At 37.2% G+C, this 17,535-nt stretch overlaps 1 protein-coding gene across 6 annotated transcripts in view; it reads left to right on the top strand.

Annotated features, from left to right (window-relative positions):
* Dcaf6 (DDB1 and CUL4 associated factor 6) overlaps nucleotides 1-17,535 on the top strand; it is a 117,109-nt gene extending 99,574 nt beyond the window's left edge. For all 6 annotated transcript variants that reach the window (XM_077802819.1, XM_077802821.1, XM_077802820.1 and 3 more), the window contains 5 exons: nucleotides 8,957-9,095; nucleotides 10,839-10,995; nucleotides 11,569-11,657; nucleotides 13,325-13,430; nucleotides 17,088-17,535. In XM_077802819.1, coding sequence (XP_077658945.1) covers nucleotides 8,957-9,095; nucleotides 10,839-10,995; nucleotides 11,569-11,657; nucleotides 13,325-13,430; nucleotides 17,088-17,152 — 556 coding nt within the window. In that variant the 3' untranslated portion in view covers nucleotides 17,153-17,535. The remainder of the gene's footprint in view (nucleotides 1-8,956; nucleotides 9,096-10,838; nucleotides 10,996-11,568; nucleotides 11,658-13,324; nucleotides 13,431-17,087) is intronic.

The raw sequence follows: 17,535 nt of genomic DNA, 5'->3' as shown, positions 1-17,535 counted from the left end.
TACATATGTGCATATAGAAATCAAAAGTTGACAAACCCACTCACTAGGTTACTATTCATATCTCCTGAGACAGTGTCACTTATTGCTTTGTTCCTCGACCTTCTAAAACATTAAATCAATGAGAGGCTTATGAATTGTTGTTTTAGAGGCTCTATGACTTCTCACATATTTAATGACTTGGTATGAGAGAGTAATTTAACAGAAATTTACACTCCTTGGTATAAAGGCACTTGGAACACAGAGATTATTTATTACTCCAAGGACGTAAGATATTAAAATGGAAGAATCCAGGCACAGCCTTCAAGCCGTCTTCCAGGAGGCCTCACGCAGGATGTATACCTTCATTCAGTAGTGACATGCAGTAACACTTGTGTTGGGTTCTACCCAGGTAAGCCTGCTTGACTCAAAAGTCGGGGTGTTCCCTGGGGGCTGGTCTTGTAGACACCCTCTCTGCCTCTGCACCCACCCACCCACAGCAGCCTAAATTCCAGACCCTGAAGAAAATTGTTCACCAGAAATCATGTCATATTTATACACAGTGTAGGCACTGGTGCAGCAGGGTTCAGTGTCTCAGGCAGGCTAACAAAGCAGGGAACATTCCAGAAGTCAGCTGCCCAGCCACCAGTAAGAGAGTCAGCTGGTAAACAGACATTGCTGAAGACAGCAGCCAGGGGCTGCTCTTCCCTTGTCTACTAATCCATTGTAAGGCAGAGATTCCAACTCCTCCCCCAAACCCCTCCAAGAGAAGCAGGAGCAGCAAGATGCTGTAGCAACCCATCCACCACACACTTCAGGTACGATCAAGGTGCATGCTGAAATGCGGAAATCCCCACGTAGAAAGGAAGACATTTCTTGTTGGTAAAGTGAAATAGCAACACTAACATGACTTTTCTATAAAACAAGTGTTTTAAAGCACTTAAAAGAATTACTTTTTAAAAGGAAATACATCCTCTAAATTCAAAAATTTATTTGTACTATAAACACTTTTTAAAAAATCTTTTTTAGTCGTAGTTGGACACAATATATTTTATTTTTATGTGTGCTGAGGACCAAACCCAGTGCTTCACACATGAGCTCTATCACTGATCTGCACCCCAGCCCTATAAACGCTTTTTAATTTCATGATAAATTTTAGCTAATTGCCCTGTCTGAATAATCAGATTCTAAATTAGGCTTTTTTCTCTGAAATCACTAAGTCAATTTAAAAAAAAAATGTATACACAGTATAAATTAAGAGAACTTGTGGGTTTTGAACCCGAATACTTGAAAACTGTGGTATTCATAATTATAGTTAACACTTACAATGAAACATAGATAAATGGAATTTATTCTTTGCTTTTAGTATCTTTCTCTTCCTTACTCATACGTGGTGGATTCTTCTTTGACACATACCCCTAATAGCTTTGGTTCTGTTCCAAAGATTTTAGCTATTATAAAACTATAAAGGCATATAAATGTGATAATTACTACAGAGACTCTGCTGTTGAAATATTTGGTGTTGTAAGAATAGCTTAAGTTTATAAAAACCTAATTCTTCATTCTTTGAGTTGAGAAATCAAGCTCAAGTTTTGTAAAATAAACGCAACTCTAATTTTGGATATAAGATTTCAACTATGCACTGCTGGTGGGACTGCAAATTGGTGCAGCCAATATAGAAAGCAGTATGGAGATTTCTTGGAAAATTGGGAATGGAACCACTGTATGACCCAGCTATCCCTCTCCTCAGTCTATACCCAAAGGACTTAAAAACAGCATACTACAGGGACACAGCCACATCAGTGTTTATAGCAGCACAATTCACAGTGGCTAAACTGTGGAGCCAACCCAGATGCCCTTCAATAGATGAACGGATAAAAAAAAAAATGTGGCATATATACACAATGGGATATTACTCAGCAATAAAAGAGAATAAAATCATGGCATTTGCAGGTAAATGGATGGAGTTAGAGAAGATAATGCTAAGTAAAGTTAGCTAATCCAAAAAAAACAAATGCTGAATTTTTTCTTTGGTATAAGGAGGCTGATTCATAGTGGGATAGGGAGAGGGAGCATGAGAGGAATAGTCGAACTCTAGATAGGGTAGAGGCGTGGGAGGGGAAGGGAGGGGGCTGGGGTTATTAATGATGGTGGAATGTGGTGGACATTATTATCCAAAGTACATGTATGAAGACACGAATTGGTGTGAATATACTTTGTATACAACCAGAGATGAAAAATTGTGCTCTATATGTGCAGTAAGAATTGTAAAGCATTCCATTGTCATGTATAAATAAAAAATTATTTAAAAAAAAACAAAAACAAAAGAATTCAACTATAAAATTGGGAAGATGGAGGTGATTTTTGTCTGAAGGTTCTGATGACAAAATTTGGGGACACTGTGTGTGCCTCTTTGAGATTCACGGTGCAATTAGCATAATAAAACCTCTAAGACAACTTTCAGCAAAGAAACCTGCTTTAATTCATCATTGACTACACTTACTTGATTATAAACCTATTTTCTGGAACACCTATGAAAATCCCACAATTTTAGAAATGCTGTCCTTCCAGATCATTCTTATTGCATTCTAGGCATTAGAAACCTAGACAAGGAGGCTGTCTACAACCTCACTGTTTAGAGTTTTATACCTGTATAGAAAAGAATGTCTACATATTCAAAATCCACCTGCTGTAATTCTAGTCATCTTTCCGTCTTGTTTTTAGAACAGTGTCTTTTATTAGCCTTGTTAGGCCAACTGAATTACCTTTTAAGTCTTTCAGTGGGAGGAGTACTGGGAATTGAACTCAGGGGCACTGGACCACTAAGCCACATCCCCAGCCCTATTTTGTATTTTATTAGAGACAGAGTTACTTAGTGCCTCACTTTTGCTGAGGCTGGCTTTGAACTAGGTATTCTGCCTCAGTCTCCCAAGCTGCTGGGATTACAGGTGTGCATCACCTCACCCAGCAAACCCTTAAGTCATTTTTTCCCTGTCTGAACAAATCAGTCCTCTCCAATCTTTGATTTTTCTATGCCAAAGATTCTTTGTTCTCCAGCAAGCAATTTTTAACAATACCTAAAATACCAATACTTTGTGCCTCTTCAGCTATCTATAGGGTGTTCTATAAAATTGTTTACTATGTTGAAAACAGCAGGCAAAGTAATCAATGAGTTATATTTTTAAAATGCTGCCTAATGGATTTATGCTTATAGTTAACCTAGTTCTTTACTAAATGTGACAAATCGCTATTATAAGTCAGGAATCTACGTTTTATTTCCTTAGGTCAGTTGTATGTCCTTCAGATTCACTCAGTCTTTCTCTTTTAAATGTTTCTCCAAAATAGAATAACTACTGATATTCTTGTGCTGTTTGTTGGCACTTCGAAATTCCTGGATGAGTCAATTTTGATATGTTGTTTTATCCACTCTAAGAGCCAGCTGTGCACTTACTGATGGATGCTGGTGATAGTGACGATACATCTTCTGTCCTCTGTGAGCTCTCAGCTCAGCTGATTCACAACACAGCCCAGCCCAGGGAGGGCAGGGACAGAGCTTTGCCTGGGCTTTGCAGCCTGATCTGACTGAGGAGGGAACCGTTCAACCTCCGAAAATCTTAGTTTGTGTTGCTGCTGTCCCTGTGTGGCTCCTTCTCTTTATCTATTAATGTAAGATGGAGATTTGGGCCTACTTTTTCTTCTGTTAGATGCAGGGTCTTTGGCTTTTTCCTAAGTCCTTGATCCACTTTGAGTTGAATTTTGTGTGTGGTGAGAGATAGGGGTTTAATTTCATTTTGTTGATGGATTTCCAGTTTTCCCAGCACCATTTGTTGAATAGGCTATCTTTTCTCCAATGTACTTTCTTTGGCACCTTTGTCTAATATAAGATAACTATAATTATGTGGGTTAGTCTCTGTCTTCTCTATTCTGTACCATTGGTCTACCAGTCTGTTTTGATGCCAATACCATGCTGTTTTTGTTACTGTTACCCTGTAGTATAGTTTAAGGTCTGGTTTAGTGATACCACATGCTGCACTTTCTTGCTAAGGATGGCTTTAGCTATTCTGGGTCTCTTTATTTTTCTAGATGAATTTCATGACTGCTTTTTCTATTTCTATGAGGATGTCATGAGATTTTGATTGGAATTACATTAAATCTGTTTAGTGCTTTTGGTAATGTGTTCATTTTGACAATATTTATTCTGTCTATTCAGGAATAAGGGAGATCTTTCCATCTTCTAAGGTTTTCTCTAATTCTTTCTTTAGCATTCTATAGTTTTCATTAATGCATTTTTGAGACAAACATGGCAAATCTTCCTCCTTGTATCCCTTCATCCTGTATCAAAAATTGAGCCTCTGTATTTAATGCTCTTTTTGACCTTAGTCTGCTTTGTCTGATTAACACACTATGCTGCCTTTCCTTTTTTATTTTTGTTTTGTTTTGTTTGGGGTTTTGGTGGGGGAGCTGATACCAGGGATTGAACTCAGGGGCACTTGGCCACTGAACCACATCCCAGTCCTATTTTGTGTTTTAGAGACAGGGTCTCACTGAAATGCTTGGCACCTCACTTTTGCTGAGGCTGGCTTTGAACTCGAGATCCTCCTGCCTCAGCCTCCCAAGCCCCTGGGATCACAGGCCTGCGCCACTGCACCTGCCCCGCCTTTCGTTTAGTTGGTATTTGCTCAGTAACTTTTCGGCTCTTCTCATCCTTGTGTTTTAGGTGTGTTCTGGACCCTTTCTCCATAGGTCAGTTAATCAGAATTTATTATGATTATGGCTATTTTTGGATTGACTTCAAACTTTTTACTTCTCATTGTCTTTTTGTTTTCTTTATTTTCGGGGGTTGCGGGGTGGGGACCAAGGACTAAGAGGCACTTTACCACTGAGGCATATCCCCAGCCCTTTTTAATTTTTATTTTGAGACAGGGTTTTGCTAAGTTGCTGAGGCTGGCTTTGAACTTGTGATCCTCCTGCCTCAGCCTCCCAGTCCACTGGGATTACAAGTGTGGGCCAGCGCATCCAGCTGTTTTGTTTTATTTTCATTAATATTTTTTCCTCCATTAGGTTGGAATGTACTTTGTTATTTATTACTTTATTATTTACCTCCAATTTTTCCTTTTTTATTTAGCCATGTAATGTCTTTTATGATTTTTTTAAGTTGTATGCCAAATGAACATAACATGTCATGAAAGTAATAACTGGAGCTGGGGATATAGGTTGGTGGTAGGGCACTTGCCTAGCATGCATGAAGCCCTGGGTTCAATTTCTAGTACCATGTTTGTTTGTTTGTTAATTGATTAAATTAAATAGTCTCAGAAAAATTTTGCAGATAATAAGTTTTAATAAATATTTGCTAATTGGTATTCTTCATATGTAAACATCATTTATTTTTTTGTCAGTTTGCAAAGTGATATGTTACCAATTTATTTTTTTCAATGACCTTTCAAATGTTGTTCAGTGTTTCTTATAAAGTGTCCTCTAGGAAAGTTGTTTCAGTGCATCTGAGTTTATCATTTCTTTACAACTTTTAGCTGAGTAGGATATTTACACGACTATATGCATAGTTGTAATATCTGCTGTCACTTTGTATTTTCTAGTTTGAAATTTTTGCACCTAAAGCTTTTTCTCCTGCTTTTATAATTTTTATAATTTTCCTTCATGGTAGGTGATCTAATTTTTTAATTTAAACTACATAACAACTGTATAACTTGGAGGTTTTAAAAAAGATTCTTTGATAGGACAGTTAAACCAAACAAATTTTAAGTAGCAAATTAGACCAATTTATATAGCAAGACTTTCAATTGAACATTTATAGTTCTAATTATTGATTATTATCACTTCATTAATAACAGCCTTAATTTTGTCCACATTTATTCTTACTACATGAGATGCCATTCATAAATTCTTAACCTGTCCCACATAATTTCTTCTTCCCTTTACAGCTTCTAAAAGCTTTTGCTTATCAGCAAGGTTATTTCCTCTGCTGCCTACTCTACTTTCTTAGTGAAAGAGGTTTTCCTGTGTTAATTTCTTCCTAATCACCTTTGTTGTTGTTTTGTGCTAGGAATTGAAACCAGGAACTTGTCATGAGCTTGCTAAGCACTTACTCTATTCTGGAGGTACATCTACAATCCCTTCTAATCACTTGTTAACTAATTCATAGTGTTCTTTCTAATCTCTTTCACTTTAGAAAAAAAGGGATAGATCTCCAACCATTTTAATTTTGTCTCTTTTGAGAACATTTGACCTCACAGTCCTTCCCACTTTTTCCCTCCCAATCAGAAAGGGATAATTAGAAAACTAAAACAAGTCAGCTTCCTGTCTGGTTGTTAGATCTAACTAGATCTAACTTGAACCTTCTGCATAGTCTCCCTTCTTAGAGGAAAAAGTTTAGATTGTGTTTTTTTTTAAATTTTTTGTTGCTTCATCTTCTTCCTCATCTCTACCCCTCCGCCCATGATGCTGGGGATCAATTCCCATGCCAGACAGATGTTTACCCCTGAGCTACACCCCAACCCCAGAGAAAGTTTTAAACACTTTTCTAATTAGCCTGAATAGCGTAGAGTGTGATGTTTTGTTTTATGTAAAAGTGTGAGTACAGCCAGGTATGGTGGCCATGCCTGCATTCCAGCACTTCAGGAAACTGAAGCAGGAAGAGGGCAAGTTCAAGGCCAGTCTCAGTAACTCAGTGGGACCCTAACTCAAAATAAAAGGGCTGGGGATAGGGCTCACTAATCAAGCACGCCTGGGTTCCCCCAAAAAAGGAAGTACAGAATATAGAATCACTTAGCAACTTACCAATCATTCACTCCTCTCTTCAACCCTTTCCTGTGCATGTGTACATTTGCTTCCTATGAATTGTTGTTGAGCCTGTGTCTTGAATTCAGTATCTTTCATGTCGTTTTTTATGGATCTTTTTTACCATTTTTATTGGCAACAAATATTTTATTATGTCTGTGTCATAATTTAAACTGTCCTTTCTACCTGAACATTTTAGATGATTTTCAGTCTTTGTCACTTACAGTTCTGTGATGAAAAAAGATATCTGTATATGTGCATATTTGCTTTAATACAGATTACACTTTTCAAAGTAAAATACTCAGTCAAAGCTTATGCATGTTTTAAGCCTTAAATATATTTAATTTTTTTCTTAAAAAAAATGATTGTACTGAAACTCTGATTACATGCTAATGGGAGTTTAAATTTGTACAACCACTTTGGAAAACAGGGAATGTCTATTAAAAGTTGAAAAGTATGCTCATCCTATGTCTAGTAGTTTACTCTTTGAGGTATATATCCAACATAAAAATGTAAATATGTTCACCAAAAGACAAATTTTGATAGTAATGAACAGTAATCAAAACTTACCACCCAATATGCAGTGTGGCATGGTTTCCCACACTTTTTTCCCACCGCCCAATATCCACCAGTGGTAGAATGGATTAATATATATTTACACAAAGTAATACTCTACAGCAAAGAAGATGAACTACAGCTACATATTACAACACGGATGAATCTTACAAATATGTTGAAGCTAAGAAGCTGGACATGTGCTGGGCGTGGTGGCACACGCCTGTAGTCCCAGCAACATGGGAGGCTAAGAGGAGGATTGTGAGTTCAAGACCAGCCTCAGCAACTTAGTGAGACCCTATCTCAAAATAAAAAAATAAACAAAAGCTGGGGATGTAGCTCAGTGGTTAAGCACCCCTGGGTTCAATCCCCAATACACACACACACACACACACACACACACGGACACAAGAGAATATGTATTGTATGATTCCATTTAATTAAACATCACCAACAAGCAAAATCAACACGATTAAAAAAAATTCAAGTCGGTAAATTGTTTTTCTTTAAGGGAAAAGACAATTTTTTCCTCAAAGGAGCAGGTATGAAGGCATGTGGACTTCTGTCATGCTCTGTCTGCCAGTGCTGGTTCTGGCAGATGGGGCTGTCCCATGGGGGAGACTGTGGGCCTGGGTGGTTTTAGGCCTTCCTGTGTGTGTGTTGTCCTTCAGTGGAGTGTTTAGGATAAGTCAGTATCCATTCTTTTGATGGTAGAACATCTTTGAAACTCCTGCAGTGTGGCATGGTTTCCCACACTCTTGACTTTGATAGATGGGGAAATCTTTTCAATTGGGTAAATTTAAAAAGAGAGTAATTTATTGCTAATTTTATTATTAGTGAAACTGAACATTTTTTGTGTATTAATGTGATGTAGTTTGTTTTTCTTAAGTAACAAATTCAAACTACAAAATTATTATGTAATACCTTAAGTTAGGAGGAGTTTCTTTTATAAGAAAATCAGTTTAAAGAGTTGAATCCTCAATTCCATCATTGCCTCATTTCCTAGGAGGGTAAATCTGTGTTAGTAGCTCCAGATTTCTGCTCCTGTGTGGAGTTCATATAGAAGGATGTATTTCAAAAGTTTTTTATTCCTTATGTATTAATATTTATCCTCTTTTTCCTGACTAGTCTGTTCTTGGAACATATTTAAACAATGTTTAAATCTCAAACTATTAGTTTATCACTTGCTATTATGTCTGACTAGTAGTTACTTTTGGTTTCTCTTTACACTTTTTATTTTTCCTAATATGAAGAGGATAGAGAATGTTGACTAGGAAATATTTTATTTGTAGTAAAATTGCACATGAATTTTGTGTGCATTCTGATTTTCTAAGGTAGCTTTTTAAAAAACCAGTGTGTCGCATGCTATTTCCTTTACTTTTTCAATGAGTACCAAATTTCTAAGTGATCTCTTAACTAAAATATTTTGTTATAGTAACTCAACTAGTCTGATGTAGTCTCACTGTTGTGTTTGCCTTTTTATGCTTTTGGTTGGGGGTGCATTCTTGAAATAATATATGTAAGTATGTCTTGGAGTCACTGTATTATGAAGTTCCTCATTGTCATTCTGAACTGCCCAGTGAATTTTTTTTTTTTAATTTTTTTGTTTTGTTCTAATACTAATACACAGGCGCTCTGCTGTTGCCCGCATTCAAGAGTTCTTCAGGCGGAGAAAAGAAAGGAAAGAAATGGAAGAACTGGATACTTTGAACATTAGAAGGCCTCTAGTAAAGATGGTTTACAAGGGTCATCGCAACTCCAGGACAATGGTACCAAATGCTCCTGGCGTTCTTGGGTGAAATTGCAGTTTCATTATATAAACGTTTTCCCCAAAATGATGGTCTTCCTACATGGCCAGCATGGTTTCAGTATAACACTGAACCTTCAGTTACCTTTTTACTCAAACAAGGTTCTTTTAATCCTCTGATATATAATGAAAGAGCATTATTTTTAAAAGAAAATTCTACCCTTCTGAATAAATATTTATTGATCTTTCTTATTTTAACATACACAGGTTGCTATGGCTTTACTTTCTTTTTTGCTCTTTCGTACTTGATGTCTACCAGAAAAACCTGGTATAGATGTTTTGTTTTTTTTTTTTTAAAGCATATATTAGCACCTTTGTTAGATTTGGAAAGAAGAACTTAGATTTGTGACATCCAGGTTGATTACAGAATAGAAACAAAACTACTTTAATTATGACATTTAGTAATAGAGTCTTTCAGGATTTTGAATATAACTATTACTTGGAACCATTCATGTATTATGACAGAATCTGTCTTAACCTGCTTTCTTTAGGATGTAGGTAGAAATTAACTTTGAGGTGAGAAAATAATAAGCTGGTTATTTCTGTGGATATCATCAATACTAACAGTTGAATCACTTTTTTAAAGAATTCTCCTTAATAGCAGTAACCAGCTTATGTTTTGTTCACTTTTCTGGTAAAAATTTTAGATGAAAATAATTATGGAAAGGGATTTTAAAAAGAAGACAAGTATTAAATGCAGCAGTAGTTCCAAGTGCCATCAAAGCTGGCTCCCCTCTTCTGTTTAAGCACCAAACATGGCACAGTAGCAGCTGCAGAAAAGATGTTTTTTTTAAAATCCTGATCTGAAGTTCAAAGATTTTGTGATGATTCATTCATGTGTCTATCAAGATGTCGTTGTATTCCTTCTTGTGTTTGTTGTTCATATTCATTCTAGTATCTCATATTGCTTTTTCTTATTGCTTCATTAATGTAATTAGGTTTATATTTTCCAAGATCTTGAATTGTATAAGCTTCTGATTGCTAATGAAAAAGATTGGTATTTTTTTTCCTTTAGTTAAATATAATTTGCTTTTTTTTTTCTTTTTCTTTCTTTTCTTTTTTTTTTTTTTTTTTTTTTGTTACCAGGGAATTTTAAATCCAGGGGTGTGTAACCACTGAGCCACATTCTCAGCCCTTTTTTATATTTTATTTCGAAACAGGGTCTCTCAGTATGTTGCTTAGGGCCTCTCTAAATTGCTGAGGCTAGCTTTGAACTCACGATCAGATCATACTATCTTTAACCCCTGAGCCACTGGGATTACAGGCATGCACTACTGCACCTGCTGACAATTTCTTTTTTCTTTGAATCATTTAATTGTCTTATAAAGCAAAAAATGGAACAATTTTGAGAGTTCGACACACATAAATAAATTTCTGTTATACTGCCAAAACTCAGAAATCCCATTCATTCATTTAGCAATTATTAGAAAAGTACCTGCTCCATGCCAATAGTGTTTCAGGTGCTATAAAAATAGTATCCAACAAAGCCAAGTCTGTTGTCAGGGGCACCTTGCAGTCCTTGCCTCTGTCTTATCCCTGCTAATGACTTAATGCTGGAAGACCAAGGTATTCTTCGGGTTTTTAACTTTTTTGTTTTTCCAACCCAATTTCTTTCGACTTTTTTTTAAACATAAGAATAGAATAGATCTTGTTTTGGTATCTTTAATTTGAATTTTATTATAATTCACTTTTTTTAAACCCTTAGATAAAAGAAGCCAACTTCTGGGGTGCTAACTTTGTGATGAGTGGCTCCGACTGTGGCCACATCTTCATCTGGGATCGGCATACAGCCGAGCACTTGATGCTTCTGGAAGCGGATAACCATGTGGTGAACTGCTTGCAGCCACATCCGTTTGACCCGAGTAAGGCACGCCATTCCTCAGCACTATGCTCTCCTGGTTTTGTACAATGCAAGCATCCCCCAGAGTGTCCTGCTGAGTGCCTCTGGAGCTGAGTGTGCTCTGCTTGCGTTTCGAGCAGTCTGCCGCAGCAGAATGGCTAAGCAAACAGGTTAAGAGTGTCTTTAGTAGCTCTCCTACATTTGATCTCATCAGCCATAGATGTCTGGAAGGACTAAACTTGGCATTATCCAAAGAACCTGGAAGTCTATTTAATCTTCACGTATCTGAATTAATTTACCAGAGCAAAAGAGCATTGGCTTACTCTTATGCTTCACCTTGTCATATGTCTTGCAATACAGCAGTGAATAAGCAGAAGTCTAAGGGACTTCAAAATGGTCTTAAGTTTTATTCAAGGGTTACTTTTCAGAGATCTTCAAAATATATTATCTTATATTCTTAATTAACAGGCAAAGGAACAGGTATGGTATCCCTTCAAGCTGAATTTTACTGTTTATATATATGCTTCATATGTTCATGTCTTGAATTAGTGGCATGTTTCTAAGCTTTATACTAATATGTACATTTTATTTCTAGTTCTAGCCTCATCTGGCATAGATTATGACATAAAAATCTGGTCACCACTAGAAGAGTCAAGGATTTTTAACCGAAAACTTGCTGATGAAGTAAGATTTTTATTATACTTATGATAGGTCATATTTAATTGGTTCCTAGCATGCTATTCTAAGGAAAAGCAGTTTATTAGCAACGTAAAACAAGTTAATGCAGTTAGTGAGGTAAACTCTTAAAAAGAAAAATTAAGATAAAACATGCTTATAAGACTAGAGAGTTAAAGCCAAAATGGTGTCTAGTATGAAATTTAGTACTATCAGATTAGGTATGTAATGGTTTAAGACAGATAGATTTGGCTGGTGTGCTAATTATGATAAAAAATCATTAAGAAATTCTGTCCTTTTAAAAATAATTGTGCACTATAAGCTACCCTCCCTAATCATAGACATTTTCTATTTTTCTTAAAAAGGAAATGGTCTCCTCTGGAATCAGTTGGTAACAGAACAAATGATTAGAGAATCTTTTCCTTAATTACTGTATTTTAAATTTTCCTTAGCTTCTTGTTGAAGCAGAAATTTCCAAACTAAGTTCTGTAAAGCTCTCAGTTTCTTTTGGAATTGGGAGAAAAAGCAGGTGATAGGAAGACTGAACTCCTCCCGAACTTTAATGAGGGTTTTTATTTGTGGGTTTTTGTATGAGATTTCTTAGGAAAATGAGGATCTGTTCTTAAAAGTGTAAGTTGGAAAGCACTACTTTACCAAGATGGACGGTTCACAGCACAAGCCACCACCTATGCTGATATTCATTGTATAGAGATTTATAAAATATATGGTATTTGTCAGTCATAGTGCTGACTTTAAAAAGATAAAACTTAAAGTCTAGTTGGAAAGGCATATAAACAAATAACTAGATTATAATGGGATCAGTATCAGTTAGAGACGTATACATGTTGTTTTGAAGCTGGAACACTGTGCTGGTAAATATGGTAGATGGAAAGGGGAGGTCTCCCCCAGAGATGTTGGGAACTATACGAGGAGCAGAGGAGCTTTGAGCACAAGGCTTCGCACATGCCAGGAGACTGTAAGGTAGATGGACCATCAGTGTGCGTGAACCTCAGAGTATGTAGACAAAGCATCTCAGTTGGATGGAAATGGTAGACAGGACAGGTCTCTACAGGGCCCCCAGGCAACCCTGAAGAACATGGGACAGTTGTTACATCATAGGGTAACTTTTGAGATTACATCTTCTCTGACACTTTCTTTCTTCCTTTTCTTTTCCTGCCACATACTCTACTATTCCTCTTCTTTCCTTTGCTCATGATTACACATTCGGTCCGTAGCTATTCATGAATATTATGCATTTGGGTACTATTGCTACTCAGTTTATTGCCAAAGCTTGCCCAAAAGTTTCTTTTTTACTTTGTCTCAGAATAGCATCTTCTCAAGGGATACACGTACGTGACTAGGGATAACAGTTTAACACATTGTGTTGAATGAGAAATCAGCACAAAGACTGATCTGGACACGAGCCAGCACTGAAGAGCTCATTTGAACTCTGAACATTCTAAATAGTCACAACATTTCCTCTTAGTCTTTCTTAAAAATTAAGAGTGTTCTCTGATCTCCCTCCTTTAAATACAAGGTGAACTAATTATTTGCCATTGAGTAGCTGAAAGGCAAGTGAAATCATTCCTGCTGGGATCTACTAATTTCTTAGAATTTCCTTCATCAGATAGAGCAGATAGCCACTCTGTGAACGTGGTTGCTTACCTTGCTTGTAGGTCATAACCCGCAACGAGCTGATGCTGGAAGAAACCAGAAACACCATCACCGTCCCAGCCTCTTTCATGCTGAGGATGTTGGCCTCTCTGAATCACATCCGAGCTGGTAAGAGTTTACTATTCTATTAATATTGTTATATTTGTACAACATCTTAATAAAAGTTCTACTTCAAAGGGATTTATATAATTTCCTTAATATCACAAAATGAAAGCAACTTAACTAGGATTTCTGTGAACACTTGACCTTTTAGCAGTGATTTATATTGAAAAATGGTCAAAATGAAACTTTTTTTTAAACAGGGAGAGAGAGAGAGAGAGAATTTTAATATTTATTTTTTTTTTTTAGTTCTCGGCGGACACAACATCTGTGTTTGTATGTGGTGCTGAGGATCGAACCCGGGCCGCATGCATGCCTGGCGAGTGCGCTACTGCTTGAGCCACATCCCCAGCCCCAAAATGAAACTTTTATCAGCTCCTTTTTTTTTTTTTTCTCCTCAGAGTACAGACTGTACCATAAACCTTAAAATGTTAAAATAGTACATATATATATATATATATTTTTTTTTTTTTTTTGTACCAGGGATTGAACCCAGGGGTACTTAGCCATTGTGCTACATCTTCAGCCCTTTTTATTTTTTATCTTGAGACAAGTTCTCAGTAAGTTACTTAAGGCCTAAGTTGCTGAGACTGGCTTTGAAATTGAAATCCTCTTGCCTCAGCCTCCCAAGCCAGTGGGGTTATATAGGCGTGCACCACTCTGACCAGAAATATGTATACTTTAATAGATTTATTTAAAAACAGCCCAGATAAAAGCATTGTAATATGCTAAGATTTAACAGATAGTTTAGTGTTTTTTTCAATTTTTTGTTTTATATTATAAACTGAGATTCAGAGCCACAGATAAACCAAAAATCCATATAATACAGCTAAGATTTAAGAGGAAATTGAAGAATCTGTATTCACAACAACAGAAAAAGTTCAGTATTCATTATAAACAGTATTTATCTCTTTTCACTGGTTTCATGATTTCTTCATATTAGATATGACTGATTGTTTAGTAATAATAGCTACCATTTATAGAGTACATATATGTTAAGTATCATGTAATCATTTCAGAGATTTATCCTCTTTCAGCCCCAACCCTTTACAGAGTACGCTATTTTTAATACTTGCACCAGATCACACATCTGATAAATGTCAAAAGCCTGAATTTGAAACTAGCTTCCAAGCCTTACTTCCATTGACCCATTCGTTTCTTCCCTGTGACATATTCAGGTGGCTAAGGCATTCGGTCCTCTGGTGATCTGATCCCAGGCCACATTTCTTGCTTTGCTTACTGTAATCCTTCAGAAGACTTCCTGGGAGGTCCAAGGAATTAAATAGTAGCTCCATCCTGCTACAGCTGTGATTTTTAAAAATTTTATTTTCCACATTTTTTATTGGTGCATTATAGTTGTGCATACTGATGGGATTTGTTTTTACACATTCATGCATCTTCACAATATTACAGTATGATTTGGCCAATATCATTCTCCAGCGCTCCCATGCAGCTGTGATTTTTTAATGAAGGATCCTCATCAGATCACCTCTGGGGCTTTTTAAAACTATAAAGAATCAAATAATGTGATTCTATCCCCTAAAGATTCTGATTCATGTTATCTGAGTAGGGTGTGATCTTCTGTATTTTAAAGAGACAAACAGGGGCTGGGAATGTGGCTCAAGCGGTAGCTCGCTCGCCTGGCATGCGTGCAGCCCGGGTTCGATCCTCAGCACCACATACCAACAAAGATGTTGTGTCCGCCGAGAACTAAAAAATAAATATTAAAAAAAAATTCTCTCTCTCTCTTTCTCTCTCTCTCTCTCTCTCTCTCTCTCTCTCTCTCTCTCCTCTCTCTCACTCTCTCTTTAAAAAAAAAAAAGAGACAAACAAAATTATTCTCATGAATAATAGTCAACTAAAAATTTCTAGGATACGTCCTTTTTTTTTTTTTTTTTTTTTGTGCTGGGGATTGAAAGCAGTGGCATTTTATCACTGAGCTACATCCCCAGCCCCCATTTTTTTGTTTTGTTTTGTTTTTTGTGGTACCAGGGTTTGAACTGGGGGGCATTTGACCACTGAGCCACATTGCCGGCCCTATTTTGTATTTTATTCAGAGACAGGGTCTGAGTTGCTTAGCACCTCACTTTTGCTGAGTCTGGCTTTGAACTTGCAGTCCTCCTGCCTCAGCCTCCCAAGCTGCTGGGATTACAAGTATGGGCCACTGCACCCAGCTCATTTTTAATTTTGAGACATGGTCTTGTTAAGTTTCTGGGGCTGTCCTTAAACTGAGACACTCCTATTTCAGCCTTCCAAATTGCTAGGATCATGTATGCCACCACAACTGGCTTCTAGGCCACTTCTTGAAATGTAAGGCCGTTCCAACATCCTCTAAGAGCTTTGAGAAGCTTTGGAAAAAGGTAATGGTGTGTATGGACCATTCTAGGCTCTTAGAATATTTTAGAATCCAGACTGGTTTCTCCCCTGCTTAAAATTCTTCTCTACCTCTCCATGTTTTTAAGATTGAGTCTAAATATATTAACGTGAAATTTTACATTAGCTCTTGATATTTCTCCTTTATACCTGTGGACCTTGGAGATCTCAGTAGCCATTGTTTGTGTGATGGGTTTTCAGTACCTATCATCAAATAGAACTCAGTTATTTGACAGATCGCTCCATCAGCAAATGATGTCTACTCTCCTCCAAAAGATACCTGCCTTTGCAACCATTCACCTACCTGTGGTCTCATTTTTACTGTTGCCCTCATACAATAAGATTTTCACCCAGCAACCAAGTAGGTCAGAGAACTCTCTTTTTTCTTTTATGGTACTAGCAGTAATGTCAGAGACAATAACATGCTGTCAGGCAGCATCAGCCATCTCAAAGTCTGTGGGCTGCTTCATCAAGTCTCTTTGGTTGCCACACTACAGATGAAGATGGGGAAACAGGGTAAAGAGGAAATGTTACCGCTTTCAAGTCAGGGAATCCGCAGTAAAGGGTTAGGCCAAAGCATGCCCCAAGGAGACAGGCGAGGGCCAAGAGCTTTACACAATTGCGGTAGTTTTCAAATATATCAAGATCTGTACAAGTTTTTTTTTTTTTTTAATATTTGTGTTTTGTATATGTAAAACTTATGCTTTCTTGTGCATGTCCACGCTGGGTGCCATGGCACATGCCTGTAATCCCAGCAACTTCAGAGGCTGAAGCAGGAGGATCCCAAGTTTGAGGCCAGCCTCAACAGCTTAGGGAGAACCCTGTTTCAGTATAAAAAGTAACAAGGGATGTGGATGTAGTTCAGGGTTAGAACACACCTGGGTTTAATCTCCAGTACCAAAAAAAAAAAAAAAGAGAGAGAGAGAGAGAGGGAGGCAGGCAAGCAGGCAGGGAAGAGCTGTATGCATATCCTAGTCTCATGGTGCCGTATCTTTATTTACCTTCGGAGGCAAAATTAAAAACTTACCTACATACAGTTGTGAACTGGTTTTACATGTTTTCTGAATCATGTAGAAAAATATTTGTAGTTTTAATATTAAAAGCATTTCTTTTTTTTTTTTAATCTTAGTTGGGAAACTTTTTTTTTTTACTTTATTTTATTATTTTTTTTATGTGGTGCTGAGGATCAAACCCAGGGCCTTGCATGTGCCAGGCGAGCGCTCTACCGCTGAGCCATAACCCCAGCCCCTTAAAAGCATTTCTTTATGTGATTGTCTTGTCCGTTTTTTCCAGACCGGTCGGAGGGTGACAGATCAGAAGGCTCTGGTCAGGAGAATGAAAATGAAGATGAGGAGTAAACCACCTCTATTTGGCAAGCACTTGGATGTTCTGGAATTTATATAAGACATTCATTATATTTTTCCTTTACAGAACTTTAGTGCAATTTTAAGGTTATGGTTTTTGGAGTTTTTCCCTTTGGGGGGATGACCTGACATTAGTTTGGAGTGAGTGTGTGCATGAATTTGGGAGAGTGCGTAAAACAAAACACAATGTTTTTACAGCTTTCTGCCATGTGTGAGGAGTGCTGGAAGACAAGGTGCAATACGCTCCCTGACCTGCAGGGGGCTCAGGACAGTGCCGAGGGTCCTTTTCATTGTAGGGAGAATGCGGGTCAAATAAATTTCTACACTTGCCGTTTGCATGTTTGTCGCTTTGTAATTAAAGAAGTTGGTTGTTTTAA

The sequence above is a fragment of the Urocitellus parryii genome, chromosome 9 (genome assembly GCF_045843805.1).
Source record: "Urocitellus parryii isolate mUroPar1 chromosome 9, mUroPar1.hap1, whole genome shotgun sequence".
NCBI classification, from domain to species: domain Eukaryota; kingdom Metazoa; phylum Chordata; class Mammalia; order Rodentia; family Sciuridae; genus Urocitellus; species Urocitellus parryii.
This window is presented reverse-complemented; position numbering and strand designations above follow the sequence as displayed.